General features: G+C 38.9%; 1 protein-coding gene across 1 annotated transcript in view; it reads right to left on the bottom strand.

Annotated features, from left to right (window-relative positions):
- Positions 1 to 27,887, bottom strand: part of LOC306867623 (glutamate receptor-interacting protein 2-like) — a gene marked incomplete at both ends in the record, with an annotated part of 143,733 nt that overhangs the window by 50,935 nt on the left and 64,911 nt on the right. Inside the window, 7 exons of the mRNA XM_079413391.1 lie at positions 1,562 to 1,709; positions 3,145 to 3,290; positions 7,031 to 7,106; positions 7,238 to 7,324; positions 9,373 to 9,518; positions 11,829 to 11,961; positions 13,482 to 13,562. Coding sequence (XP_079269517.1) covers positions 1,562 to 1,709; positions 3,145 to 3,290; positions 7,031 to 7,106; positions 7,238 to 7,324; positions 9,373 to 9,518; positions 11,829 to 11,961; positions 13,482 to 13,562 — 817 coding nt within the window. The remainder of the gene's footprint in view (positions 1 to 1,561; positions 1,710 to 3,144; positions 3,291 to 7,030; positions 7,107 to 7,237; positions 7,325 to 9,372; positions 9,519 to 11,828; positions 11,962 to 13,481; positions 13,563 to 27,887) is intronic.

Here is a 27,887-nt window from a genome sequence, read left to right as displayed (position 1 = left end):
GTCTCCGGTCAGCCCCTGTACTCGGCTAGGTGTCCGTATGGCCTGATTCCCTTCGGGTAATCCCACACGTGTATTCATCCACGGTACGGTTTCCCTCACGGTAAACCCGTGTCTTCCCTTTGGCAGAGCTCTGTCAGGCCCTGCTGGCAGCCCTCCTCCCTACTCCTAGGTAGGATCTGCCCCAGGGTCCAGTCGTATGTAGTACTGCCCCAGGCCTGGGTCAGTCCATATCAGTGTCTCCACATGTTACCTCCCTTCGGGCAGGATGTGGCCTCCGTAGCGCCCTTCTCCGGAAGGCTCGCTTCCCCGTCGTTACCGCCAAGCTGTAACAACAAATAGGAAAGACTTGAAGCAGTCTTTCATAGAAGGTCGAAATCCCTTCCGATTTCTTGGGGAAAGGAACAGCGGCTTGGCTATCTCCAGCAGCAATGTACTCAGTGGTCCCTGCGGGCACCAAGGTTAGCGAATTTGCGCTGGGGCGATGGGAAGGTTGCGACCTTCGCATGGCATTTGTCTGTCACGCACTAGCTTGTCAACATTTGCATGCACAAGGTCGTGACGGGGTTCAGGTTGTGGCGCTTTCCATATGACCCCTATGTCGTCACGACATAACTCGTAGTGACCGACAGATAGGGAACGTCTCGGTTACGTACGTAACCCTCGTTCCCTGATGGAGGGAACGGAGACGTTATGTCCCCATGCCACAATCTTGAACCATCGCTGGTTGCCAGGGACACGTTCTCGGCTCCTCAGCGGGTAAAACCGGATGAGTGGATGCACCTGTCGCCCTTTTATACCCGTATGCACGGGGAGTGGCTCAGGTATGCAAAATCCACTAGCCAATTTCATTGGCGTTTTCTCTTAAGTCAGAGATGATTGGGGCTTCCAAGTAAATCCCCTATGTCGTCACGACATAACGTCTCCGTTCCCTCCATCAGGGAACGAGGGTTACGTACGTAACCGAGACGTTCTCCCCAAGTCTTGGTCTCAGATTGTTGTTTAATGGTGAAAGTGAGTTGAAGCCGATTAAAAAGAGTCCTGTTTCTTTATCCCTTTGTCGAGCGCTCTTCATTTATCCACAACCACACAAACGGTAACAATTTTAGATTTGTGAACAATTTAGATATGGTTTGGTAATGGTTTTACAAACAATTTATGTGAAAATAAATGTATTTATTTATGCCAAAATAGTTCAAATTATATAAAAAAGTTAAAATGGTTTCACAAACCATGGTTTTACTAAAATTTTAGTAAGTAGTAAAACCATTTACATAAGTTTTGCTTTACAATTTAAGAAACTAAATTAAGTCAAATATTTTAACAGTGTAACATTTCCATTATTGTAGATGACAAAGGTATCTTTCAAAATGGCATCAGTGACAAAACATTTGTTTTTGCAGAAGTCCTATGAAACAGCTTGATGATTTTTAAATGTTTTTCATGAACATGCAATTTTGGTTGTTTTTCCAAGCAGTTTGTGTAAGAACACTGTTGTTTCACAATTTACATGGTAGTCTGTTGTGCTGTTGTGTTTAATGAAATAGGCTCATTGAGTGTGTACCTGTCCACCACACTGGCGGGCTTGATCTTGTCGATGACGATGGCCTGTTTGTTCCTGTGCATGGCAGTGGTCAGAGTGATTCCCAGACTGGCTCCAGGCGCCTTGGCAATCTCCACCAGCAGAGGACCTGAAGCGTTTGTCACCGAATCTGAGGGCAGGTGATAAGGACAGCATTGTTACGCTGTGATTTCTAAACGGATAATTTCTGCAGCTTACATTCAATAAAGAGTCTTTTTTGAAGTTTTGAGCGTCAAAAGTTTATTTCAAACCTCTATTTTCTAGGATACGACCTTGTTAACTCTACAAGGAGAACAACAGTGGGCGTTATGCTAATGGTGGATAGCATAAATTAGCTTAACAGCATTGGTAAAGGCGTGAGAGTTGTTTCTCTGCTCTTGAAGGTCAACAACCTGTTGTTCATCCAGACATAACAGTAAAGATGCATAAAAAGATGTTTAGCTAAACAGACCAGATAACTCTGGAGAAAAGCGCTGTGTTTCTGGGGAATTTCTACAAGCGGACAAGCACTCTATAAATGCTAAAGAAATTTGATTACCCGTTATTATATATTCGGGTCCATTTTGACCCAGAAAGGATACACTAAAACATTTCTAAAAAAAAAAAAAGTTTTCAGATAGGAAACCAAAACTTTGTAAATGCTTTGTAAAAGACCCTCAAAATACACTCACTTATTTTATTTGTTTTCAGACTTTTTACAATATTTTACTTGGGTAGTACCCGGGTATGTCAAAAATACTTTTTGTAAAATTATCTATGGAGTTACAGCAATGTCAAAAAACTTTATAAAATATATTTAGCCTTGTGGATTAACATGAATATAAAGGCTTATTGACAAACTATTGCAGCATGAAAAATGTATCACATTTTTTTTAACTGCCAGTAAAAGCTTATGCAAGTCAAGTAAAATTATTTTGTCTGAAAACTTTTCAGAGAACTATTTCTGCTTAAAATAATAATGTGTGTGTGTAGGTTTAACAAATTTGGACTGTTTTCAATCAATTATGAGTTATAAATTCAAAAGGAATTTAATTCCATTTATTCTAATATAATTAATATGGGTAATTATCAGAGCATATGTTCTTTTAAAATATACAATTATATATTTAAATAAAATTTCTCATCAACACTGAAAACATATTTGTATTTTGCTGTTTTTGTGTGTGTGTGTGCTTCATGTGTAGTTAAATAATTTCTCATTTTGTATTTAATAAAAAAGGGTACATGCAGTAATAGCATGGTAATAACATGTTAGTAACAATGTAATAAGATGTAACCGTCAAAACAGATTTTTTTTTCACTTTCACTCATTAATTTGAAGTTATTGATCTGATACAATATGATTTTAGTTGAAAAAATAAAGGACTGTTTTTATAAAATAATGATTCTTCAGATACCAACAGACCCAGAATGTGAAAACTGTATACAGATTTTGAAGGCATTATGAGGGTTAATCATTTCCTTTCAAAGTGCAACATACATAACAAGTGGCATGTTAATCCACTGGTACATGTGGAATTTTCATTCTGTCAACATATAAAACAAGTGCAACTGAAGTAACTCACCCATGATGGAGACGTCGTACTCGATCTGGAACAGAGCCTCCTGGCCACACTGAGTCAGCACTGTAAGAGCATCGCTCAGAGTGGCACTGTGTAAAACCACACCATCCACACTTAAGATCCGATCGCCTGCTTTTAGAGTACCTTCCCTGCACAAGAACACACAAGAACAGTCCCATTTTATTATCAATGAAATGTATAGCATACACTATCGTTCAATAGTTTGGGGTCAGTAAGATTTAAATTAATACTTTTATTCAGAAATTATTCATTAAATTGATCAAAAGTGACAGAAAAGACTGAATTTTCTATTCATCAAAGAATCCTGAAAAGTATTTCAGTTTCCAGAAAAATATTAAACACAACAGGTGTTTTCTACTGTGATAATAAGAAATGTTTCTTTAATAACCATTCCTAAAATTTAGCTTTTCCATCACAGGAATAAATTACATTTTAAAATATTTACATTTCTTTACATTTCAAAAATTGTAACTTCTTTCGAAAACATTTGTAAAAAATCTTACCGACCTTTTATTTTTTCAAAATGTTCTATATAAATGTGACATATAAATCACATCTATAAATCGCGTATGAATTGGAAAACCACATTTTTCATGACAAGAATAACAGATATATTTTCAATACAATTGACTCTACCATTTCAGCAACATTTTACAATAAAGTCTCTTTTTTTAGCATTAGATAATCCTTTAACAAACATGAACTAACAATGAGCAATACATTTTTACAGTATTTATTATCCTTTGTTAATGTAAGTAAAAATGTTAAAGCTAGTTCACATTGCACTAACTTATGTTAAAAGTACAGCTTTTTAAATGAAATGTTTTAGCAAATGTTGAAATCAACATTAATAGACATTTTAGAAGTATTTTGATAGTACTGTACATTGGTAGCTCATGTTAACTAAGCAGTTCACTAATTTTAACAAATCAAACTCTTTTTTTTTAAGTTTTACCTTCTTATAGAGTAAGTTTGTAACTAATTTTGAATTGTTATATTTAAGCTTTCAAAATACTTTTGTGAATTTAGTCCACAACATTAAACAACAATCTCACTTAATCCATCATACTGGATGAATTTTTGGTATTTTTTAAGGCAAAATGGTTGATATCTTAATATTCTGCTTCTTTAAAATACTCTTGATATCCCACACTAATGATTCATGCTACATGTAAGAGGACCTGTTTGAGAGCACTATAATTTCTTCATGAAATGTCTAGGGGCTGTAATGATGAGTCAGTGTCGTCAGGATCCATGTGCAGCTTTATTGATCCACAAAACAAGTCAGACGGGCATAGATCAATCACAGGCATTAGACACAACGAAGGCAAGGCAGATTCATAAACAGAGTTCGTAATGAGGGTCGAGGCAGGCGGCAGACAAACAGTAGAATCACTCAATGAGGCAGGCAGGGTCAGAATAGGCAGGCAGCAGAAAATCATAAACGGGTAAACAGTCCAGGTTATCAACAGGAAATCAAGCATGGGAAGAACGCTCATAAATGTCTGCATGGCAAAACAAGACTTCGCAAGGAGAGCAAGGGCAGCACAGCTTAAATAGATTGGGCAATGAGAAACACCTGTGCTCAGTCTCAGGCACGGGGTATATGGGAAATGAAGTCCGAACGGAACAGTTAGTACTCTGGCGATAGTTCCCTCTGGTGGTAATCGGAGGGAGCCACAGAGGCTGAATTTGTGACAGGGGCCTTCAGGAAAGACAATGTATACAATTGCCACCAATCAACCAAGGCAGCCTTTGTCTCTAACATCAAAGGGGTTTTATTGAAGATGTTCTCTCTCCAGACACATATGTTTATTTATTTTTCTATTTTGGCAGGTTGTGTGATGTTGATATACAGTATCTCACAGAAGTGAGTACAACCCTCACATTTTTGTAAATATTTTATTATATCTTCTCATGTGACAAGACTGAAGAAATGACACTTTGCTACAATGTATAGTAGTGAGTGTATAGCTTGTATAACAGTGTAAATTTGCTGTCCCCTCAAAATAACTCAACACATGTGAAAATGTCCAAATTGGGCCCAAAGTGTCAATATTTTGTGTGCCTTAACCCTCTTGGGCATGGAGTTCACCAGAGCTTCACAGGTTGCCACTGGAGTCCTCTTCCACTCCTCCATGACGACATCACGGAGCTGGTGGATGTAAGAGACCTTGTGCTCCTCCACCTTCCGTTTGAGGATGCCCCACAGATGCTTCTTTAGCAAGACAGTGGTCGTCTTGGAGGTGTGTTTGGGGTCGTTATCATGTTGGAATACTGCCCTGCGGCCCAGTCTCTGCTTCAGTATGTCACAGTACATGTTGGCATTCATGGTTTCCTCAATGAACTGTAGCTTCCCAGTGCTGGCAGCACTCATGCAGCCCCAGACCATGACACTCCCACCACCATGCTTGACTGTAAGCAAGACACACTTGTCTTTGTACTCCTCACCTGGTTGCCGCCACACATGCTAGACACCATCTGAACCAAATAAGTCTCATCAGACCACAGGACATGGTTCCAGTAATCCATGACCTTAGTCTACTTGTCTTCAGCAAACTGTTTGCGGGCTTTCTTGTGCATCATCTTTAGAAGAGGCTTCCTTCTGGGACGACAGCCATGCAGACCAATTTGATGCAGTGTGTGGCGTATGGTTTGAGCACTGACAGGCTGACCCCTACCCCTTCAACCTCTGCAGCAATGCTGGCAGCACTCATACGTCTGTTTCCCAAACACAACCTCTGGATATGATGCTGAGCACGTGCACTCAACTTCTTTGGTCGACCATGGAGAGGCCTGTTCTGAGTGGAACCTGTTCTGTTAAACCGCTGTATGGTCTTGTCCACCATGCTGCAGCTCAGTTTCAGAGTCTTGGCAATCTTCTTATAGCCTACGCAATCTTTATGTAGAGCAGATCCTCAGAGAGTTCTTTGCCATGAGGTGCCATGTTGATCTTCCAGTGACCAGTATGAGAGAGTGAGAGCGATAATACCAAAATTAACACACCTGCTCCCCATTCACATCTGAGACCTTGTAACACTAACTAGTCACATGACACCGGGGAGAGAAAATGGCTAATTGCGCCCAATTTGGACATTTTCTCTTAGGGGTTTACTCACTTTTGTGGCCAGCGATTTAGACATTAATGGCTGTGTGTTGAGTTATTTTGAGGGGACAGCAAATTTACACTGTTATACAAGCTGTACACTCACTACTTTATATTGTAGCAAAGTGTAATTTCTTCAGTGTTGTCACATGAAAAGATATAATAAAATATTTACAAAAATTTGAGGGGTGTACTCACTTCTGTGAGATACTGCAAGTAGGGAAAAGTGGTTGGTAAGAGAGGCATGGAACATCCTAAAACTAAGAATAATAGCTAGCCATCTAAGCTGAGAGGGAAATCTCTGGCCTACTTTCTGGATTTGGATAAAATGCAAATAGTGTGTTCTTGATGCTCCAAACATGGAAGATGACTGCAACAAGAACTGTGTTCCTCATACACATTGTTTGCTAAAAAGCAGTTTAGCTAAAAGGTTTAACACCAACAATATGAAGTTATGTTTTTGGTAAGCATGCTAATCAATTAGCCTGCTAAGTTAACATTATGCCCTCCATTCCCTGCAGTTGGCATGCTAATCAATTAGCCAGCTAAGATGACATATCCAGTACAAGTTATCTGGCTAATAAGTTTTAAAAGCTACGTTATTCTACATTAGGTGGGTAGCCCCTCATGATGGTGGCCATTTTGAGATCACACAACCTGCCGAATACTACTCACTTTATCGAGTCACTGTATAAAATGGAATCAGTGACAAAAAAAAAAAAAAGTTTACGCAGAAAAGTTTCATTTTGAGGTATAGTTTACCTATCAGCAGGACCACCTGGTCGGACGTGTGTGACCACCAAAGGACGAGATCTGTGCCAGTCCTCATGGGATCCACCTGTATTATAACACATATTTAAAATGCTGTAGTCTGTAGTTAAATGTGCAACCATTTGATTTTAGGAATATTGAAAAAACGAATAAAATAAATTAATAAAATAAAATGAATGGCAACAAGCACAAACTCACCTCGCATAACAAAGCCGAAACTGTTGACCTCTTTCTGCAAACAGATCTCGATTGTCTTGGAAATAACACCTGAGGTACTGTCTGGCGCTAAGAGGGACAACAGAGACAGGAGAGAAGTAATAGCATGTCTAAATCAGCAACTTTTACTGGGCGAAAGGCCAGTTCTAGTGGACAATCAGATAAATAAACCCAGATGAAAACTGACATTCAGCAGAAGGTCAGCCAGAAACACTGAGCTTATAAACCAGACAATTTATCTGCCATGCACAAGATAGACTGGCTAACGATAGCAATATATCATAACACATGCCAAACTGAGCCAATGAGAGACAATCACCTCGATCCATTATAATCAGAGAGTGTGGATGTGCACATTTCTGTCTTGATATATTAATTAGAGGTTGATATTTAGAAATGGTTGGAAAATATTCGACATATTTTGAAAAATGTATTCAAAAACAAACAAACAAAAAAATGCTTATTATTCGTTTACAAGGTTTACAATTTTGTATGATTTCATACAAGCTTTGAAGATTACCAGCCAGTAAACTGACAACAATCTCCAACTGACCAAACATCTGCCAATGAATCAGCCTGGGGTGAATTTTCCAAAAGCACTGTTAGCCAACTATGGTCACGTTTGTTTATTATTCATATAGTTAATGATTTGCTATTTCCCAAAATCATAGTTCCAACAAACATTCACAAATAGCATAGCAAAGCCGTGTGGTTGGAACTACTAGTTAGAAGCATATTTTCATGTTAGTTTTAGCTAACTATGATCACAACACTACGACCATACTAAATTATTCTGTGTTACAAAAACCATAGTTCGATGAACACTCGCAAACAGCGTCGCAAAGCTGTGTGGTTGGAGTTACAGCTCTGTTTGTCATAGCAAACTACATTTGCAAATTCTGTAATTTCCAACATATTTCTATGATTTACTGTTTCAGAAACCATAGTTCCAACGAACATTCGTAAACAGCATTGTAAAGTTGTGTTGTTGGTATTGGCTAAAAACGATTGCATATTTGGTCATTACCAACATAGCTCTATGATTTGCTGTTTCCCAAAATCATAGCTCCAAAGGACATCCGCAAACAGCATCGCAAAGCTTTGTGGTTGGAGCTACAGCTCTCAACCTGTGGTTAGAAGCATAGTTTCTTGTAGTATTAGCTAACTACGGTCACAAATTTAGACATTACCAACATAGTTCTGCGAATTGCTATTTTTCGAAATCAAAACTTGTATCGTTAGCTCTTGACCTGTGTTTAGAAGCATAGTTTCTTGTTATTATTAACCAACTATGGTCCCAAATGCCGTTGTTAACTACATAGTTCAACAATTCGCCGTTTCCAAAATTAACAATTTTAATCAAATCAGTGTTAAATCAAGTTACATCATTACAAACAGTCCAACATAGTTCAAAGATTTGGTGTTCCAAATGACATTCACAAACATTTGAAAAGCTGTGTGATTGGAACAACAGCTCTTGACCTGTGGTAGGAATCATAGTTTCTAATTAGTACGAAATGTGGACAATAGATGAGCCATAAAGATACAATGGTTTTGGAAAACAAACGTGACTAGCTAGTTAATTCCATCGTAACCAATAAAATTCAATTGTAATTGCGACCATAGTTAGCTAACAATGCTTTAAGGAAACACACCACATAGCAGTTAAGCAGCAAATTACTTATGAGAATGTGAAACACATCATTGGGCATAACATCAGTCCATCGCTGATATCATGGTATTGCATTCATCAAAACTAATGCATGAGGTTTTTAAGGATCACATGTTGGTAAATTGGTAAAGCTAATGTTTCTATGTCCGCCACTCAAACCAATTGTAATACTTTAACAACTTTGCAAAATAACCGACTGGCTTACTTATAGATTCTCTGTTGAAATCTGAGAAAGTATTTTGACATCCAAAAATGAAACAGCAGCTTTCAGCATGCAGCCATGCATTCTCCATTACTGTGTATAATTATATACACAAACTGAAGTGGACTTACTGACGCAAAGATATTTTTGTGATGATAATCACTCATGAGGTCTGAAACTGGCTCAGACATTGACAGGAACATGCCACAAGACAGGCAAAAGTCAGAATACTCAACTTCCTACCAGGTGAAGGCAGTTCATACTCCACTTCCAGCACGACGCACTCGCCTACGTTTTTTAGCAGACTGATGATCTCGTCGTGACGCAGCTTGGTCAGGTTGATGCCATTGACTGACTTGATGTAGTCGCCCACATTGAGCTGATCGCTCCTGAGACACATTGAAATGTAACTCAATCATGTAATTACGGATAGAGTAATTAAACCATTTAGCTAATATCTGGCACACTATTTTTTGTTAAACAATGTTTCCAATGTTTAATGAAATTAGCTTTGTTAGCATTCAACATTTAATGTAGGGAAATGAACAAGATTACATATGAAGGTCCAGAAAAGATTTCCGTCAATGGTCAAAAACATAGAAAACATAATTACATTTTGAATGGAACGTAAATGCAAAGTGAGAACTTCTTATCTGTTGTTGAACACCCCACAGGGAGTATAAATATGCTCATTTAGATGCTAATTAGACAAATGAATGCTATTCATTCTCTTTTGTCCTCTGGGCGTACACGAGCTAGCACAATGATGCCTGACAAAAATATGTCATCAGCCCAGATGCGCTCCATAACATCCTCATACCAGCCACAAGGAAAGAAGAAACAACTGAAGATGGGAAAACTGTCACATCACAGAAATCAGTTTAATCAAAAGTGAGTACGAGGAAAAAAAAATTTAACGACAATTTATAAGATTCCCTTCTTTATTTCTAAGGCTCATTACTTACTGCACCTATGAATGTTTTACGCACTGTTGCCTTCCAAAATGTGTCATAATGCAACAGAAGTATGTGTTGCTGAATCTTTCCTGTTGATCTTAATCTTGCTTGCTAAAGCTAGTTAAATTGTTGTTATGCTCATCTTATATCTAGCTATCCTGTTTAATAGCACAGTTTAATAGTTAATCCTGTTTAATAACACAAAAAAATTAAGGTAATTGACCACTTGAGCATTGATGCTTTGTTACTACCACAGTAACACAAAAACAGTAATGCTAATGCTAAGTAACGAAACGCAACATATACGTACATTCACAGGCATTATGGTGTGTGCACACCAAAAGCAAATTTAATTATTTGAGTGAGTAGATTACATAAAGATTCAATATAAAGATGCAAATAGGTGCAAATTTACGACAAGTGGCACAAATGACGTGAATTGTGCGACGAGTTCACCGCAAACACATGATATTTTCCTCAACCTCGTCTTCCAAGCAAACTGAAAAATTTCAACTTGAGCGGAAAATTTGCACTAATGTCGCGCAAGCCAATCAGCAAAGAGCTTATTGACACATCCGGTTGTATCAGAAAATGGATTTTATTGTTTTTACATTTTTATTTGCGACAAGAAAAACATCCCGAATGTAATCTAGAGGGAGTAACATGAAGCAAATATTAATTTTTATTTTTGTGTGCACACACCGTTAGCATAAATTAAATGTTTCTATGATCAGTTTTCTCTTTCAGGTCAGCAACTGTAATAGCAGAAGAACAGTATGAATCTTGCTAAGCATTTTAGCTATAGCAAGTTAAATTATTGCAATGTTTAACTTAAAACTTACTAATAGCATAAATATTTGAAGGTATATAAATAATTGAATTCTATCGACCACTTGAACGTTAAGGTTTGTTACCACCACAGTAACACAAAATTAGTAATTTTACAAAACATTAAGTATGCAACATAACTCAACAAGAGTGTGATGCTACATAAGTAAGCATTAGCATAAATTAGTTGCCTCTATGGCTAGTTTTCTCTAAGTCAGTGACTGTAATGGCAGAACAACTGTTTAAATCTAGCTGAATAAGTCTATTAATTAAATAGTTGAAGGGTTATGGCTAGAAGGGATAGAGCTATAGCCAAAATAAACTCAAGTCTTGCAAAATATAGTTCACTAATTGTCTTGTGACTAATGGTAAGCTAATGTAACAGTATGAATCTTGTTGGCTAAGTTAGCTGACCAAATTTACAATTCTGTCGACCACTTAAGTATTTAGGCTTATCACTGCCACAGTAACTCAAAAATGCTAATGCTAAACACTAATGTTAAGTTTGCAACTAAACTCAACAAGTACATATTGCCACATCAGCGAGCATTAACATAAACTGGCTGCTAAGGTCAGTTTTTTTCTTTCAGGTCAAGTACGTCTGTCAATTTTCTTCTACCTGCATTTTAGCTAATGCAAACAATGCTCAAAAACATAAGTTTGTCAAAATAATTTAAGTTAAATAAACAATTATAAGTTGTACTTCACACTTAAAATGCAACACAAGTACATGTTGCCACATTAGCAAGGATTAACACTCTTAAATTATAGGGACAAATTGCAACCTAACGTATTTTGTTTGGCATGGTGTTTTTCTGAGATGTCAGGTGACCACTTTGACATTCTCTGATTGGCTAATACAGTTATTGAGTTATGAATTTGTGAGGTTGCATTGATGACAGCTCCAGTCCTCACCTAGCCGCCAGTCCACCCGGCCGCAGGTTGGAGACGCGTGGTTTGCCGTCCTTGTCTGTTCCGCCCGAGATGGTGAGACCTAAAGTGCTTCCTTCCTTCTTAATCAGCTCAACCAGTGTAACCCCACGCAGTTCTTCAGGCCAGAAACACAACAAATACACACACACACACACACACACACACACACACAAGAGACAGAAGTCGGCAGCATGTTAAAATAACACTCATCCTCCATCAGTCAGATGGTCTCAGATATTATATTGGATATGCAAATGAGCTGCATTTACTCCCATCTAAATAAAGAAGAGGAATTCAATGAATTCTCAATATTACGAAAGGTGAAGATTGTTTTAAAATGTTACACCGCATCTAATCTTCAATTCATGTAGTGATTATTTGAATTCTTAAACAGAAAATCCAAACCAAGAGGCACATGAAAGAAAACTATCACACATCCAGTAGTGCAGCAGAAATTGTGATGCTTCACTTTCTTCTGGAATCCAGCTGTGCCACGAAATCTCTCAGAGAGTCTAATCTAATCATGCCAATGTCTGTGTGGGTTTAAATGTGAACAGCTTGGAACTAAAATGTTTTCCACAAGTAAAAATGTAATGGACCGAACACACACAATCAGCTCTGTCTTTTCAAACTATTATAATGATTCCCATAAAATCAGTTCTGAAAATGCCTTAATCTGCCAATTAAATTTGAGTAACATTTTCTATGAAAGAATATTATATTATATTAAACTGCAACTCTTGTTTGTTTATATAAATGCTCTGGATAATTTCATTTCAAAATGGCTATATATGCAGATAACATCTTCAATAAATTCAAGTTTAGCGTAAATAATTATTTTTAAGAAATTAAATATTTTATTCAGCAAGGATACATTAAATTGTTCAAAAAGGTGAACGTTAAGACGTGAATAATGTTTCAAAAGATTTATATTTCAAATAAATGCTGTTATTTTAAACATTTTATTTTAATATTTTGCAATATTACTGCTTTTTTTTACTGTATTTTTGAGGAAATTAATGCAGCTTTGGTGAGCATAAGATTTTACTTTATCCAAAATTTTGAATAAGTATAAATTATACTCATTTAGTATATAAATGAAATGCATTATATATGCATATATAGGCCTACATACACATATCAAAACACACATGTAAAGTTAAAAACATACACATAGCATTAGTTTTGGATGAAGAAGATGCATGTATCAAATAAGCTGCAGTAAATGAAATTAAAACAAGTCATATGTAAAATAACCTTCTGAATGTCTGTTCTGCTTTAAGACGTCATTTTGAAACTTTTCCAAAGTCACACTTTGAGTTGACTCAGCTAATCCAATTTGATATAAAGAGGAAAGAGGTCTTGGATCAGCAAGCGCTTCCAGCTAGCAGAATGACTCAGACAGACACTTCTCGAGAACCGCAGGAAACATCTGGATAAAGCTGTAACAACACCCTCAAACCCCCAGCGTTCTCCTTCTCAAACAGCCATCCAAACCAATGTGGCAAGATGAGCTCAAACATCCCCAATGGGCAAAGACAGACACGATCCCCAAGATCAAAAGACGCTGAAGGAACGGAGCTGGGAGGATTTGTGTGGGCACAAACAGACGGCATAGAAAGAGAGTCAGCGTACCTGGGATGCTTTGTCTTCTGGATGTGAGCGAGTTCTCTGGCCCTGTTGAGTCCTTGTTCCCCTTAGAGTACGGCCCATCATCTGCAGGACAAGAGAAACAATAAAAAGACCTTACAGAGAGCAGTCCACCCTAAACGTGACTGTGAAAAATATCACCTATTTCATCTGTCTATAGACAGATGAACTGTGTCTCTTTGAGTGCAGTGAGTATGAGCATCCAGAGACATGCTAATGAGGATTTGTCCTCTATTGACAGGAATAAATCACAGAAACACAATCATTCTTTATAGAGAACATTTGTGTGACAAACGTCTTTCGGATTGTTTTCTGTCAAGCCGGATGTACTTGCTTCATTTGGAGCGGATAAAATATTCATGAGCAGCATAGTTTTAATTTCCTCAAAGTTTCTACATAAATTAGGATTTTCCCCTTGTGCACTGGGCTCATAAACACTAAGCGTCTCTGGAGCCTTACGTGTGGCACAATTCACTTCATCTTTTCACGCCAGCAGGACAAAATTTATTCATGTATTTAATGTATTCAGCCAAAAGAAGGTAACACCTGTTGCTGCCATTGTTATGATACTAATAAGCTCATAAACTTTCGCTAGTGTTTCCTTTAAATCAAAGAAAAATCTTAAAGGAATACTAAAAATAAAACATCTGTCATTACTTTCCCTCATATGTCGATCCAAACCTGTAAAACTTTGCCTTTCTGTTTTATTTATAAGTGGGAGACATAATAGTTTAGTAATATAGAGTTCTTCAAAGTGTGCAGGGAACACCAATGCAAAAACAAAACAAAAACACACACAAAACAACAACAAACAAAACAGAAACGAAACAAACAAACAAAAATCACACAAAACGGAACAAAAACACAATGGAGAAACACTAAATGAAAAAAAAACAACAACAACAAAGTGAAATGAAACAAAACAAAAACACTAAAAACTGAAAACAAAAGGAATCACAACAAAACACGCTAAAATAAAAAAAAAACACAAAATGAAATAAAAAGCAACACTAAAATAAAACAAACATAATATAATATAATAAAATAAAATATAATATATGTTTAGCAGAATGTCCGAGCTGTTCTTTTCCAAATAAAGAAAGTAGACTGGGGCTGTCAAGCTCCAAAAAAATGTAGTAGGCTATTATACATACATGTAGGTTTAAGAAGACTTAAAATATAGCACAATAGGGTGGTGGAACTATGATGTCACTTTGTAGGCGAAAACCCGGAAGCGAGTTAGCATTTAGCACTTCCGGTTCCATCATTCCAGAGTCAATGGGTTTTTTGAATGGGATTTTGGTTAAATCCCTTAAATAAGGTCCGTGGTTTACACAGGCTCAAGATACTTTCACATTTTATTCTACGACATAAAACACACCAGTTACACCCCACTCGTGATTTTTTAAAGCTGTTACGTTTCTTTAAAAAGACGGTTGCTAACAAGTTGCTAAATGGGACTACAGGCGCTGTCGGAGACATTCAACGTCATCACGCCGAACAGGAACTCATTCTAACCCGCTTTTACAGTCTCTTGCTCTTTTGGATTAAAATTCATCCAGAGTAAATAATTATAATGGAAAATGTTTCAAAAAATAAGTTTAAAAGTGGTCGGAAACATGGTGGTGGTGACGTTGAAGGAGAGCGACCGTGGTGCTGTAGTTCGTTTATAGCCTAATGTTAGCTTTTTAGTTCTGGCGCTTGTATTTAGGCTTCAAAATTCATAAAATTTGTATTACTTTGTAAAGATCATCTCGATGGTCAAAACGTGTAAGTTTCATGAACTATGATTGAACACAGAGCTTATTTTTTGCGATTATCCAAAAGCCTATGGGAAAATCTTATTGGGTTTTTGTCGAGGGAACCAGTTTCATGCTAACAGCCGATCCGCCTACAGAGTGACGTCATAGTTCCCCCACTCTATTCACTAGATTTAGTACTTGGAACATATTTTTATTATATGGAAAAGAGCAGCTTAAACATCCACTGGTGTTCCACTGCTGTTGGTGTTCCACTGAAGAAAGTAAGACTTGGAAAGGTTTGGAATCACAAGAGGATGTGCCAATGATGATAAAACTTTAATTTTGAGGTTAAATATTTAATACTGTACAAACAGAAACACTCAACTGATCCTTACGATGAAAGGAACCTGCAGTGAACGAAAGATCTGCCAGCAGGTAGGATGGCTCTCACCTGACTGAGGTTATGCTGCATGAGGCGGTGAGGAGATAAGAGTCTTCCAGCAGGAGTTACAAGGATATTTTCTTATTACTTGATAGCAGATATGATCTTGTCCATAATACTGTACAAAATGTGAGCTGATACAAAGGCCAGAAACTTCCTGTCTACTTTCCAACTGAACATGTTACTGATTTAACTACAACCTTTACCGTATTTTCTTCAAAATGAAAATATTATTAAAAAGAAAAGCAACCTATTTAGCAAACCCTTTACGGTATCAGCTTGTTAACATGTTAAAATATAGATGGTTACTTTTTCTGAAGAGTTTATGAATATGTGTAGAGCAACACGTTTCCGTCATAAGCTAAAGTGTGGTTTTACATACATTCTAAATCATAAATCTGAAAGACATTTTCTAAACATCTATTTAATGTCTGACAGGAAACCTTCTACAGACATATTGCAGATGAGCAAATGCTTTAAAAAATATATCTTCCAGATGTAAACAAGCACATTAAATAGACGTCTCTGAGATGTATGTGTGCTCTCAGGGTTGGGTGCTCTGTAACATGATTAGCACATTGCTAAATGGTTGTCTGCGTGTTCTGCGTGTAATGCTTTTGTTAAGGCGTTCTGAGGAGCTTTAGCATGTTTAGCATATTTACATGCAGTTGCTATTTTCTGAGGGTTTTTGGCATGATTAGCTAGTTGTTTGGGTTTTCTAATGGGTTTTATCACATTATTGTGCTCTAAGGGTGTTCTAGGGACTTTAGCATGTTTAGCTCATTTCTATGCAGTTGTTATGGTTTTCTGATGGACATATAGCATGATTAGCATTAACATATATTTTGTTACACCATGTCCTAACCAGATGCGACGCCACGAGCCTAACCAGGCAGGGAGACCAGCTAAAACCAGCTTAGACCAGCACACCAGCTTAGGCTGGTTTTAGCTGGGGGATTTTTTCAGCAGGGTAACTAGCTGCAATGAAAATACGTGACAAGCGACAGGTGACTCCATTTGAAGAAACTGTTTCTATTTCTGCAACACTACAGCTGGAACAACAGTATATTATGACAATGTTCTCAGGTACTGATCGATTTGTTTAACGTGTTGTTATATATTGTTAAGGTGTTCTGATGTTTTTTTTTTTTTTTTGCATGATTAGCATAATACTATACTGTTTTTATGGGTTTCTGATGAGTTTTTTTTAGCAGACTAAGCACATTATGGGTTTCTGAGACATTGATAATGATGATTTTTAGCATAGGCCTTAATTACTGATTTTATGGTTCTCTGAGGCGTTTTATGATTAGCACATTACTAAAATGCTTTATGGGTTTCTCAGTTGTTTTTAGCATGATTAGCACATTACTATACTGCTTTTATGGGTTTCTGAGGAGATTTTTGCATGATTAGCACATTACTATACTGCTTTTATGGGTTTCTGAGGAGTTTTTAGCATGATTAGCACATTACTATACTGCTTTTATGGGTTTTTGAGGAGTTTTTAGCATGATTAGCACATTACTATACTGCTTTTATGGGTTTTTGAGGAGTTTTTAGCATGATTGGCACAGTAAAGTAATACTGCTTTTATAGGTTTCTGATGACATTTTAACATGATTAGCACATTACTGCTTTGGGTTTCTGAGGAGTTTTTAGTATGATTGGCACATTACTGCTTTTATGGTTTTCCGAGGCACTTTAGCATGGTTAGCACATTACTATACTGTTTTCTGAGGGGTTTTAGCATAATTAGCTCGTAACTGTTTTTATGGGCTTCTGAGACATTTTTAGCATTAGCAGCACATTACTATGATGCTTTTCTGGGTTTCTGATTAGTTTTTAATATGATTTGTACATTATTATACTGGTTTTCTGAAGATTTTCTAGCATGATTTGCACATATTGCTTTTATGAGTGTCTGGTGAATTTGCAGCACGTTTAGCACAATGCTACACTGCTTTTATGCTTAATTAATGGTCAAAGAAGCCAAAACTCAAATCTCAATTAGGTCTTTAGTTTGTTGTATTCCCTCATTATATGTCAGTCTAGTATTTTTCACAAATAGGTTCTGCGCCAAAGTTTAATACTGAAGACGCTTGTTCGAATCCATAAGCCTTAGCAAAAACCACAAAATACCATAATTCAAACTAAAGTCTGCTCTGTTTTGACTTTGACTGTTTGTTCATTGAATTGCACGCCTCAAAACGCAACATCATTAGGACAATGCAGTAATACATTCAACCTCCTGCAATCGTAAATTCCCTTATGTGACATGTTGTGTGACCACACCAAATAAATATGGAATAAAATACCTTTTGCCCCTCGCTAAAGGAGAACAGAATGAGACCAGACACGTGCTAAAAAATGAACATGCCTTTGTGAGAATGCGAGGACAGTCGACAGGGAGCAATCTAAAGTGTTTATTGTTGTATTTTTTGAAAGCTATTACTGACAGGGCTCAACGGTGGGATTAGCCTACAGCTCTAGCAAAAGACCAAAGCAACGAAACTCCCTCCCAGCCAGCAGAAAACTCCAGCATATCGGCATTCACTGTGATGAGCAGCATTCATCTAATCCGCTTGCTCGAGGGTTTTGGAAACCTTCACGAGTCACAAAGAAAGCGATTTAGCTGTGACGGGTACCTAACTCGCAAAGCACAGAATCATCTGTTTTTGCCATGCACCTAAGTGCCACTGTACAAAAACAGGTAAAACAATTACAAATAATCCTAGCTTCACCTCAATGGCCTGGAAGGAAACTGAAGCTAAAAGCTTTAAATAAATAAATATTACAGTTTGCAGTGATAACATTGAGAAAAAAAAAAAAAAAGATTTATATATATATATATATATGAATTTTACAGTTTGCAGTGATAACATACAAAATAATTATAAATAAATGAGCAAATAAATAAGTAAATAAATAAATTCATTTGAGTTGCAGAACATATAATGATAATAATAATAATAATATTTAATAATAATAATAATAGTCACTCAACAAGCACTACTAATAAATGTACATTATAGAGCACAGTACTACATTTCTATAACAATATGCAGATCATGATACACCAGAAACTGTTCAAAGACTATTGTGTATGCAGGCTATTCAGCACAAACACCGTTTAGCAGCTCTTTTTTAAGGTAAACTGCTAAAATGAATTGCTCTAATTAAGCTGAAGATATGGTAGCTATAATCTGAGAGAGCTCGAGTCTCTCTTTGTTTAAACTCCACATGTCCTCCAGTAATTACTCCCCATTATCAGCACCAAACAGCCAGAAGCTTTACCAGGAAAGGAACCTGCATCTTGCGTAATATGTGCTACACACACTGATTGCAAACACACACACACATCACACACTTAAGCTTCCCAAGAAACAGCAACAAAACGCATGAACACACTATAGTAGCTAATCTTGCAAACTCAATGCACATCCACAAATACATTTACATACAAAGGCTTCTCTTGTAGAGGGTACAATTGATCACATAACGTCATGTTCTTGGCTGATCAATGATGCGAAGAAAGTATATGGCGCAAAACAAACAGAACGGGACATTTCAAAACACATTTTTGCGATAAAAATATGGAAGAAAAAAATGCAAGGTCTAGTATCTTTTTTTTTCTTTTTTCAAGTTAACTTGAGCACTGCTTTTTTTAGAACGTTGATGGTCAAATTGATCCATCATTTACCTTACTCTCAAGGCATCCAAGAGGTGACATTTTTTTCTTCAGTAGAACAACAAAGTAAATTTTTAGCTGAAACCGTGGTCCATAATGATTAATAAAATACAAGTCAGCAACTCTCAAACGACCAAATCGTCGCCAAAATTGCAGCGTGAGCCAGGCTTTAAGCAGCACAGATTTACAATTTACTCAATCAAAACTTGCTTTCAGATGCCTGACAGTCACTGCGAATTGAAATGAACCAATATGCTGTATATTATCCTTTGATGCTGGTTTATGCTGACTCATTCAGTGCTTCGGTTCCTCCACCAGTCACAGAACTAACACCCGTATGTGTCATGACCATGAAATAGCAGCACTCAGTTGTGTGGTACCTTACTGGAAAAGTCTTTTAAAACACTGTCATGGCTAACCACCGTAATCATCCAGGGTCTCGTTCAGAGACGCTCTCAGGGAGCTGAAACCGTACCGGTGGGGGCGTGTGTGTTCAGGAACATCATGGCAGCGAGGTTTTACCGCCCTTATGTCTCGGCCTCCGAAATTAATGTTCTTTGAAACCATGTGGAGGTGAGTATAAACCAGTATTTTAGATCAAACACATCTGCGCAAACACCAATGCAGTTTGCCACGGGACATTGTCATTATGAAAGTGAAAGTGACATGACATACGGCCAAGTATGGTGACCCATACTCGGAATTCGTGCTCCAAAGTGCACACACCCAGCAGTGAACACACACCCGGTGCAGCGGGCAGCCATTTATGCTGAGGCGTCCGGGGAGCAGTTGGGGGTTCGGTGCCTTGCTCAAGGGCACCTGAGTCGTGGTATTGAGCCTACAATCCCTGCCAGACCTGACACTCGAACTCGCAACCTTTGGATTACAAATCCGACTCTCTAACCATTAGGCCACAACTTCCCCTTATGTGCGTTGACACCGTCGGGCGATGTGTTAAAGGGATTTTTCAGGGTTTCCAGGCATGAATGTGACGGGACTGGAAGTTTTCTGGACCGATTTGGGTTTAGGAAGATGGGTCATTTTAAGTTCAGAGAGATGTTCCTTGAATAAGTGTACTTCTAGTAGATTTAGTCGCAATTGGGTAATGAAAGCCGGAATCTTGATGGAAGGGTACTTGGTAAAAGGGCTATAATTGCCTTTGAAAGCACTCAACCCGCCACTGTTTTGTTTTAAATATCCATTTGTTTAATGCAATGCAATAGAGCTTAGCAATATTTACAGGTACATTAACCCAAACCGGTACTTTAAAGTACACCATTAAGCCTCACAGCTGCCAATCACGTTCTTTCATGTGTGCACAGCTGTCCTTCTTAAATATGCATTGGACGTGCTTTGGACTAAACAAATAGGATGGCTTTCAAAGCAAACATGCTAATTAGCATTGCAGTGAGGAAAAGTGAAGATTTTAGATTGTGCTGCCTACCAAGACAACATTTGACAGCTCGCTGTTTAAAAACGTCGGTGGCAATCTCATATTTATTTTTGTCAAACTACAAAGCAGCATCGGTTGCGTTTATTATAGCGTATCCCATGATGCATTGTGACAAGTTCAGTGAAAACATGCATCCAATATGGGGGACATCACAATACTGAAAAATAGCAGCATACAGACCATTTTACCTGATATTTCTGTAAGTTATGAATTTATATGCTCTACTATGTCGTTAGCTTAGCAACATTCTAACACCAAACCAAGTTGTAAACAATTAGAGTTGAATAAGAGGAACTCTTTTTGAATGTCTTATTATTTACCTGCTATATATCAAGCATATTACAGTATCATTATCTTAGCAACATGCTAACCCTGTTGGAATCAATTTACCCAACAGTTGTGTGTGCAATATTTTTGTTGTAGCTATATTAGAACACTGAGTTATTAGCAACATGCTAACATCAAACAATACTGGATCAGTAAAGAGCTGCATTATGTGTGATAGATATTTGTGTGTGCTACATATTAGACTAAGTAATGAATTGTTAGCTTAGCAAAATGCTAACTTTAAACTCCACTGGAATCAATTACCAATATTTATGTGTGCTATGATGTGTATAGTATCACATTTCTAACATAGCAACATGATAACATCAAACCATACTAGAATTTAAATTGCGCTTCAAGAGAAATTCTGCATGTATGCCTCAATATTTATCCAAGATTTGTGTGCTACATACTAAGAATATTACACTGTTAGCTTAAGGCAAGTTTATTTATATAGCACATTTCATACACAGTGGTAATTCAAAAGCTTAGCAATATTCTAACATCACACCCCATATTCATGTGTGCTATGTATGTATTTTTGGTTTATTATCAAAGAGTTATTAGCATAGCAAAATATGAACATCATTCTCTTTTGGAGTCTATTAAGAAACTGGGAGTCAAATCTCCTGTATGTTTCAGATACCTTTACCAAATATTTGTGTATGCCAACCTTTATGAAAATTAACCATTCACTACAAATGAAATCAAAACCAACAACAAAAACAAGGTTAATATAGTTAAACCATGGGAACCACAAATTAACCATGGTTTTGCTACACTAATCATAGTTTAACCATGGTATTTGTAGTAAAACAGTGGTTATACAACTGGTAATTAATCCACCAAAAACCACGTTTACTAAACTTTTACTATAATAAAACCATGGTTAATTTTCATAAGGGACAAATTAGGACTACAGAATATCACACTGGTACCTTAGCATCATGCTAGCACCAGACCAGACCCCATTTGAATCAATTTGCCCAATATGTGTGCATGTTTTGCATATTAGAGTGATTAGTTTAGCAACATGTCAACATCAAAGCCTACTGAAAATAACTGCAAGTCTAGTATAATAACTGGTTACATCTTTATATTTTGTATGAATTAAATCACAGATTTTTTCATAATGGGCAAAACAGGCTACAGAAAGTAAAAAAACAGAATTCATGGTATTTCTTTCTACTTCTGTGTTTACATGTTCTAGTTAACATTCTGGAGATTAAATGGAAAAGTTTCTGTCTTCAAAACTAACAAAAGGTAAAATTTCAGGACATGTTTTCTCCCATACTTCAAGAATTGGTGGGTCCTATTTGATGTGACAGGATGGAATGCTGTTGTAAATCTCCAAGAGAACAGGCTAAATTGCCCTGGCAAAAAGGTAGATGCATGTTTTTTCCCCTTCCTAGACTCGTATAATGTGATGTCAGACAGCTCGAGCTATTTGTCTGACAACAGGGGTGTAGGAAGTTTAACAGGGAACAAATTTCAGCATGTTAACCCCCGAACCCTCCTTCTGGTGAGCGGGAGATGTAATGCATTCCCACCCTCTGGACATGACCATAATTCACAGCGAATTTAAACGGACGACTAACAACTTGTCATCAGGACATAGTGGATGGCCAGAGAGGTACAAGCAAACCCCTGTGGTATTAACAACACCTGTCCAGTTCTCCTATTTTATATTTTGTGGAATTGAAAAGACTAAGCTGAAGAGATTGTGGTTGTATAGATCAGTTATATTATATATATATATATATATATATATATATATATATATATATATATATATATATTGTGACGAGTCGGCTGCCTCCCCCCTGTCCATCATCACCACCCCGTCCCGTATTCGCCGCCCTTCACCAGGCTCCCGACGGGAGTGGGTGTGTGAGAGAGGAGGGGCGCTGAACACGCAGGGCTGGCGGCGTGTGATGAGGCGCACCTGACGTGAATGGAGCCTCATCACCGCCGCCGTTTAAACGCCGAGCGCGCCTCTCCTCGGGAGACCGGTCTCTTCCCCGTGCATGCACGCTGGTGTCCTCGTGGGTCCAGGAAAGGGAGCGTAGAGGGAACTACCTGCCGCCGCCAGAGACGCGAGCGGCCGGACCCGCAGTCCGGCTGACACTGCACCCGCGATACGGCCGTCGGGCAAGGACGCCGGGCCGTGGAATCCCGTCGAGCACCCGGGGATGAAGGAGTTGGACGAAGCCGCCACAGAAGCCGCCGTCACCCGCGCCCCGGGACCTCCAGACGGGAGCGCGTGCGGCCGCCGGACTCCGCCCCTTACCTGGACCCTTCCCTCCTGAACACTGCCCTCCTTCACGAGCCCCGCAGCACAACGAGGACACCAGATCCCTGTTTATTTTGGACACTTTTCCCCCTTTGGACACTTTATCTTAAATATTGTTTAATAAAAACCTCTCTGAGGCTTGACGCCACGCCCACTGTGTCTGTCGTTGGCTCCTCCCGCCACAGTGGTGGAGAATGCGGGCAGGCGGAGCCTAGACAGCGCAGTTGGGCAACATCTGATGACGTCATCCCCTCTCGCTCGCAAAAAGCCGTGGAACCCGCACGGGGACAGAGGAACGACGGGGACAGCCTCCCAGCCACCGAAGGGGTAAGTGACGTTCTTTCTATTGGTCATTTACCCTGTGGCTGGTTGAGGCTGACAACTAATACCCGGTTTCTCTGTCCCGGTTCCGGCGCGGTGCGAGAGGGAGAGTTGCCCGGAGAGGAATCCCTGCCCCGCCCACTCCGACCGTTGGAGCCTGGTTGAGGAAGGTAGCACTCCCGCGTGGGCGGCGACCCTCGGACGGGGATGTCGCTTGGGGGGGGGAATGTGACGAGTCGGCTGCCTCCCCCCTGTCCATCATCACCACCCCGTCCCGTATTCGCCGCCCTTCACCAGGCTCCCGACGGGAGTGGGTGTGTGAGAGAGGAGGGGCGCTGAACACGCAGGGCTGGCGGCGTGTGATGAGGCGCACCTGACGTGAATGGAGCCTCATCACCGCCGCCGTTTAAACGCCGAGCGCGCCTCTCCTCGGGAGACCGGTCTCTTCCCCGTGCATGCACGCTGGTGTCCTCGTGGGTCCAGGAAAGGGAGCGTAGAGGGAACTACCTGCCGCCGCCAGAGACGCGAGCGGCCGGACCCGCAGTCCGGCCGACACTGCACCCGCGATACGGCCGTCGGGCAAGGACGCCGGGCCGTGGAATCCCGTCGAGCACCCGGGGATGAAGGAGTTGGACGAAGCCGCCACAGAAGCCGCCGTCACCCGCGCCCCGGGACCTCCAGACGGGAGCGCGTGCGGCCGCCGGACTCCGCCCCTTACCTGGACCCTTCCCTCCTGAACACTGCCCTCCTTCACGAGCCCCGCAGCACAACGAGGACACCAGATCCCTGTTTATTTTGGACACTTTTCCCCCTTTGGACACTTTATCTTAAATATTGTTTAATAAAAACCTCTCTGAGGCTTGACGCCACGCCCACTGTGTCTGTCGTTGGCTCCTCCCGCCACAATATACACACACACATATACACACAGAGAGCTGGGTTTACTTGAAAATTGTAGTCCATCACTAATTCCAAAATACATGACAAAAACTGTAGTTCGTAACGTCATCCATTACATTACACATTATAGCTAATATAATCAGGCTACTTTTTGACTACTTTTAGATTACATTTGACCTAACTCATTTATTACAATCTTGTACCATATCGATATAAAAAATGCAAATTATATTAATACATTTCTGTTTATTTACCATATTTTTAGTATGCATAAAATTAAAAGAAGAAAAATAAGATGGAAATGAAAAGACTAAGATGAATGGATTGTGGTGAATTTGCATAAAAGGCATGCATATAAAATGTGTAAAATACTATATATATATATAAAAAAAATATTAATTTAATATAATTTCTGATTAATCTTTATTAAATTATCTATAATCTAATTTCCGACCAGTGTTTAGAACGAAACACAAATTTTAAACAATATATTACTGTTTTCTTTATTATATTTTAGTATTACATTAGTATTTAGTATTGTGAATGTGTGTGTGTATATATACACTCACCTAAAGGATTATTAGGAACACCTGTTCAATTTCTCATTAATGCAATTATCTAATCAACCAATCACATGGCAGTTGCTTCAATGCATTTAGGGGTGGGGTCCAGGTCAAGACAATCTCCTGAACTCCAAACTGAATGTCAGAATGGGAAAGAAAGGTGATTTAAGCAATTTTGAGCGTGGCATGGTTGTTGGAGCCAGACGGGCCGGTCTGAGTATTTCACAATCTGCTCAGTTACTGGGATTTTCACGCACAACCATTTCTAGGGTTTACAAAGAATGGTGTGAAAAGAGAAAAACATCCAGTATGCGGCAGTCCTGTGGGCGAAAATGCCTTATTGATGCTAGAGGTCAGAGGAGAATGGGCCGACTGATTCAAGCTGATAGAAGAGCAACTTTGACTGAAATAACCACTCGTTACAACCGAGGTATGCAGCAAAGCATTTGTGAAGCCACAACACGCACAACCTTGAGGCAGATGGGCTACAACAGCAGAAGACCCCACCGGGTACCACTCATCTCCACTACAAATAGGAAAAAGAGGCTACAATTTGCACGAGCTCACCAAAATTGGACGGTTGAAGACTGGAAAAATGTTGCCTGGTCTGATGAGTCTCGATTTCTGTTGAGACATTCAGATGGTAGAGTCAGAATTTGGCGTAAACAGAATGAGAACATGGATCCATCATGCCTTGTTACCACTGTGCATGCTGCTGGTGGTGGTGTAATGGTGTGGGGGATGTTTTCTTGGCACACTTTAGGCCCCTTAGTGCCAATTGGGCATCGTTTAAATGCCACGGCCTACCTGAGCATTGTTTCTGGCCATGTCCATCCCTTTATGACCACCATGTACCCATCCTCTGATGGCTACTTCCAGCAGGATAATGCACCATGTCACAAAGCTCGAATCATTTCAAATTGGTTTCTTGAACATGACAATGAGTTCACTGTACTAAAATGGCCCCCACAGTCACCAGATCTCAACCCAATAGAGCATATTTGGGATGTGGTGGAACGGGAGCTTCGTGCCCTAGATGTGCATCCCACAAATCTCCATCAACTGCAAGATGCTATCCTATCAATATGGGCCAACATTTCTAAAGAATGCTTTCAGCACCTTGTTGAATCAATGCCACGTAGAATTAAGGCAGTTCTGAAGGCGAAAGGGGGTCAAACACAGTATTAGTATGGTGTTCCTAATAATCCTTTAGGTGAGTGTATACACACACACACACACACACTAGTTTGAAATCCCCTGGTTTAATGAAGCGCAAACAGATTTTAGACTTTCTAAGACTTATAGTAAAATTACATTGCATTACAGTGACATTGCTAGTAACAAATGTATTAATTCTTGAAAATCACAGAGCTTTTATGATCCAAATACACTGTCTCATTGTCACAAAGCTTGTTTCATATTCACCAGGAGTTTCTTATTCTAACGACAGACTTTTAATTGAGCAAAGAATTATAGATCATTCTCCCTGAGGTTTCTTGTGAGACAAAGCGTTCTATTTCAAGGCACGTTTAACACTTGCTTCGTCTTTTCACATCAAACTTGTCATTACTTGCCACAGTTGCAAAGCAATTCACAGCGCTACAAATATGCCATGATTACGGCTATTATTATTTAAAGAGATATACTTCGAAAACATATAATTACACCTATTCCACCTTCAATCGCCATAACTCACTTTCCCCTGAACAACTCAACGCAACAAGCAAAGCAGCATCTGGACAAACAAGGCACAATTAGTATAATGAGCGGTTTGAAAATGCCAGCGATGTAAATGGGAGATTAGTCACAGGAAAGACAGCGAAGGAGGACACTGTGCTCCTCCACATTAGAAGTTGTGTCAAACCATTGTGTGGGCGGCAGAGAAAGGTGGCTGTTGGCGTAATCGTTGTTTGTTCAAGTGGACTGAGATGCTCAACGATGGATTATTTGATTGCCGTTATCATTTATATTCAGCGTTATTGGGCTCAATCACATGTCGGGCTGTATATGTTTGAAAAACTTGCTTGCTGTTTGGATGCACTTTAGCAAAATTAAAATGTTTGATAACATAAGAAGCAAGTAGATTAATTGTGTTTTTAAAACTTAAATGTGTCGTTACTGATGAAGGTTTCTAACGTTGATTATTTTCAACTAATGGTGTGAGTTTGGGTTCTGTTTGACCGAAAGTATAGAAATAAAGAGTACCTTGGTGAAATATTTATGAGCTTATATACGATGAAGATTCCAGTTCATCCCAGAAAAAAAGTGGGAAAGAACCGTTTTGTTTTACACAGAGTGGGTCTCTTCATGGTGGCGGCCATTTTGAGATTACCTGACAAACGAAAAATTAATAGTTTTATCTCGCTAACACTCACTATTTTGACACTTTTAAATCATGGAATAAAATTAATCATGGCTTGATCATAAAAATTAAATATTCATGAGATAAAGATTCAACTTTTATTAGAAAAAGCTTTGAGTTTTTACACAGAGATAAATAGCTTAAGCCCATAAAACATGCAGATGGTATCAGACTGAAGGATGTTGAGATGTCTTACAGGATTGTAATTGTTGACAGGATTATGGGAGAACGTAACCTATCTGTAGTAGTGTGTGTGTGTGTGTGTGTGTGTGTGTGTGTGGAACTGAAAAATAGTCG

The sequence above is a fragment of the Barbus barbus genome (genome assembly GCF_936440315.1).
Source record: "Barbus barbus genome assembly, chromosome: 49".
Taxonomy (NCBI): Eukaryota; Metazoa; Chordata; class Actinopteri; order Cypriniformes; family Cyprinidae; genus Barbus; species Barbus barbus.
The sequence above is the reverse complement of the archived record's forward strand: the minus strand, read 5'-3'. Positions and strand labels throughout refer to the sequence as shown.